General features: G+C 59.8%; 1 protein-coding gene across 1 annotated transcript in view; it reads left to right on the top strand.

Moving 5' to 3' along the window:
* Positions 1-4,145, top strand: part of ZNF574 (zinc finger protein 574) — a 5,145-nt gene that overhangs the window by 159 nt on the left and 841 nt on the right. The window contains 1 exon segment of the mRNA XM_077768159.1: positions 2,129-4,145. This exon segment is cut by the window's right edge and continues 69 nt beyond it. Coding sequence (XP_077624285.1) covers positions 2,149-4,145 — 1,997 coding nt within the window. The 5' untranslated portion in view covers positions 2,129-2,148.

The raw sequence follows: 4,145 nt of genomic DNA, 5'->3' as shown, positions 1-4,145 counted from the left end.
GTCAGAGTGAGGAGGGGCGAGGCTCGGGCTGGGGACTGCCAGGGACCTGGGTGGGAAGGGAGGCGTTAGGGCTGCCCCCAGGAGGGGCTCCAAGGCTCCAGGGAGTATCGGGGCCAAGGTCTGGCCGTGGGCCGTCAAGACCGAAGTGGGGGGTGGTCCGTTAGAGGGGGCCTGGGTGTCCGGGGAGGGGGCTAAGGCGTGAGAAAAGAGGTAATTAAGTTGCCATAAAGAGAAAACCTAGTTATGCTTGGAAGGAAGACCAGTGAGAGGGGCTTGGACCAGTGAGAGGGGCTTGGTGTGAAAAGATACTAGCAAATAGATATTCTTGGAAGGGAGATTTAGAGTTGAGGGCAAGGTCCGGGTGTGGAGAATGGGGTTACGTTAATGTGAAGAGTAGTTAAACTGAAAGGGGGTGGATACCCCCGGAATGGGCTGAGAGGAGTCTCTGTGCAAAGGGTTATGTCAAAAAGTGTCTGAGTGTCCCTAGGATAGGTTAGGTAGAGGTAATGTTTTGAAAAGTAAAGGGAATTAAGTCAAGATGAAGAGTGGGAATTGGGTATGGGTGTCCTGAGTGGGGGAATGGCCTTGGTATCTCTGGAATGAGAATGGGATGTTGGGTTGACAAGAAGTTGGGGGGTGTGGGTATCCCCAAGGCAGTAAGCTGGTGAGGGGGTTCTGGCTGTTAAGGAAGAGGGGTCTGGCTATCCTAGAGGATAGGGTCTGAGTATTCCTAGAGGGGATTTGGGCAGTAGGAAAAGTATGTGTAAAAGTTTAAGCCCTTGTGCAGGGTAGTCTGGGTTAGAGTACGTGCTGGGATCTTTTTGCAAAGCAGAGAAACTAAGCTGTTAACGTAGACGGGGTCTGAGCATCGCTGGAGTGGGTTGGGGTGGTGGTTCATCCTTTTTGCAAAGAAGAGGGGCTTAGGTTGATATCAAGAGGGGATCTGGGCATCCCTAGACTGGGCTAGGGAGGGAGGGTGGGGCATTTTTTGCAAGTAAGAAAATATTAGGTTAATGATATGAAAGGGGGTCTGGGTGTCCCTCGCGTGGGCTTGTAAGGAAGGGTTTAAGCTGATGTGAAGATGGTATCTGGGCATCCCTGAAATGGGTTAGGGTGGGTCATTTTGTAAAGAAGAGGCGCTGAAGTTGACATGAACAAGGGAGTGGGTATTCCTATGGGGCGGTTGTCAATGTGAAGAGGAGATGTGGGTACCCCAGAAGGGATTAGGATTGTAGGTGAGATTGCAATATAAAGAAGGGGTAATTACTATAAAGAGTGTCTTGAGTTAGGGTGGCGGGTAGAATCTAGGTGTAAAGAAAGGGTTAGGTTTTTGTGAAATGGGGCTGGGTATTCCGGATAGAGGGTTGGGTTGTGGGGGAGAGCTTTGATATAGAGAGAGGTTTTAAGTAATTTGAAGGCAGGGATCTGGGTATCACGGGGAGTGGGTAAAGACGGAAAAGTGTAAAATGTGATGGGTTAGACCAAATGAGACAGGTCGATTGAGGGAAGGGAGAGTTTGACGCGAGGAATGTGGGCACCAGAGAGAGAGACCGTGTATACTAGGCATTGTGTGTAAAGGAGAGGGGCTGTACCATGTGAAGGCACTGAAAATGGTGGGCCGCTGGGACAGTCTTGGGTGTAAATAGAAGTCAGAAACCTCGGGGGCTGGGGGGACAGAAGAGGAGAGAGGCTGGGAGAAGGTGGCAGCGGTCAGGGCCTGTGAAGACGCTCCCGGGCACCTGGGACTGGGGTAGCGAGTTGGTAAGAAGAGGAAGTCAGTGGAAGGAGGTTTGAGTGGAGAGGACACAAGCTCCTGTGTGATGCACGTGGCTGTGGGCCAGCTGTGAGGCACAGGAGGTGAGGGGTCCGACAGGTGACCAGGATCTGGCGGGTGGAGTTTGATGTGATTCAGAGGTGAGCCAGGTAGGTGCTGGGAAGGGTTTTGTGCTTGGTCTTGCGTGTGCAGGGGAGGAGGGATAGTGGGGGTGGGCGGAGAGTGGAAGATGGAAACAAGTCAGAGGGTAAAGCACAGCTAAGGTTTTGGTGGGTGATGAAGGAATCATCCCTGGGAACGACTGAAGGAACGCCAGTTGAGCTGTGCTGTGTCTCCGCTGCCCTCTCTTTGCAGCCCAGGGCCTCACTGCCGCCATGACGGAGGAGTCGGAGGAGACCGTCCTGTACATTGAGCACCGCTATGTCTGCTCCGAGTGCAACCAGCTGTATGGATCCCTGGAGGAGGTGCTCATGCACCAGAACTCCCATGTGCCCCAGCAGCATTTTGAGCTGGTGGGAGTGGCTGACCCCGGCGTCACCGTCGCCGCAGAGGCAGCTTCGGGCACCGGCCTCTATCAGACCCTGGTGCAGGAGAGCCAGTACCAGTGCCTGGAGTGCGGACAGCTGCTGATGTCTCCCAGCCAGCTCCTGGAGCACCAGGAGCTGCACCTGAAGATGCTGGCTCCCCAGGACGCGGTGCCAGCCGAGCCGCCCGCCAAGGCGCCCGCCCTGAGCTCTAGCACCATCCACTATGAGTGTGTGGATTGCAAGGCCCTCTTCGCCAGCCAGGAGCTCTGGCTGAACCACAGGCAGACGCACCTCCGGGGCACTCCCGCCAAGCCTCCAGCCCCCGTTGTCCTGGGGTCCCCGGTTGTCCTGGGGCCCCCTGTGGGCCAGGCCCGTGTGGCTGTGGAACACTCATACCGCAAGGCAGAAGAGGGTGGGGAGGGGGCCACCGTCCCTTCCGCGGCGGCCACCACTGCGGAAGTGGTGACTGAGGTGGAGCTGCTCCTCTACAAGTGCTCCGAGTGCTCCCAGCTCTTCCAGCTTCCGGCCGACTTCCTAGAACACCAGGCCACCCACTTCCCTGCTCCCACCCCAGAGGCCGAGGAGCCTGCCGTGCAGCAGGACACCCTGACCCCGTCCCCTGCGGAGGTCCCCGCGTCTCAGCCTGACCCCCTGCCATCCTCTGACCACAGTTACGAGCTGCGCAACGGTGAAGCCATTGGGCGCGATCGCCGGGGGCGCAAGGCCCGGAGGAACAACAGCGGCGAGCCGGGTGGGACGGCCACCCAGGAGCTCTTCTGCTCCGCCTGTGACCAGCTCTTTCTATCCCCTCACCAGCTCCAGCAGCACCTGCGGAGTCACCGGGAGGGTGTCTTTAAGTGTCCTCTGTGCAGCCGTGTGTTCCCCAGCCCTTCCAGCCTGGACCAGCACCTTGGAGACCACAGCAGCGAGTCTCACTTCCTATGTGTGGACTGCGGCCTGGCCTTTGGCACCGAGGCCCTGCTCCTGGCCCACCGACGAGCCCACACCCCGAATCCTCTGCACTCGTGTCCGTGTGGAAAGACCTTCGTCAACCTCACCAAGTTCCTGTATCATCGGCGTACGCACGGGGCGGGGGGCGTCCCTCTGCCCACGACCCCAGTCCCGCCAGAGGAGCCCGTCATCGGGTTCCCCGAGCCGGCCGCCGCAGAGACTGGAGAGTCAGAGGCCCCGGAGCCCCCTGTGACCGAAGAGAGCCCGGGGGGACCCGCCGCCCCAGGCACCTACCGCTGCCTCCTATGTAGCCGTGAGTTTGGAAAGGCGTTGCAGCTGACCCGCCACCAGCGTTTCGTGCACAGGCTGGAGCGGCGCCACAAGTGTGGCATCTGTGGCAAGATGTTCAAGAAGAAGTCTCATGTGCGTAACCACTTGCGCACGCACACGGGCGAGCGGCCCTTCCCCTGCCCAGACTGCTCCAAGCCCTTCAACTCGCCCGCCAACCTGGCGCGCCACCGGCTCACGCACACGGGAGAGCGGCCCTACCGGTGCGGGGACTGTGGCAAGGCCTTCACGCAGAGCTCCACGCTGAGGCAGCATCGCCTGGTGCACGCCCAGCACTTCCCCTACCGCTGCCAGGAGTGCGGGGTGCGCTTCCACCGCCCCTACCGCCTGCTCATGCACCGCTACCACCACACGGGCGAGTACCCCTACAAGTGCCGCGAGTGCCCGCGCTCCTTCCTGCTGCGCCGGCTGCTGGAGGTGCACCAGCTCGTGGCCCACGCCGGGCGCCAGCCCCACCGCTGCCCGTCCTGCGGGGCCGCCTTCCCTTCCTCGCTGCGCCTCCGCGAGCACCGCTGTGCCGCTGCCGCCGCCCAGGCCCCGCGGCG

Source organism: Crocuta crocuta, unplaced genomic scaffold (genome assembly GCF_008692635.1).
Source record: "Crocuta crocuta isolate KB4526 unplaced genomic scaffold, BGI_CrCroc_1.0 scaffold886, whole genome shotgun sequence".
Taxonomy (NCBI): Eukaryota; Metazoa; Chordata; class Mammalia; order Carnivora; family Hyaenidae; genus Crocuta; species Crocuta crocuta.
This window is presented reverse-complemented; position numbering and strand designations above follow the sequence as displayed.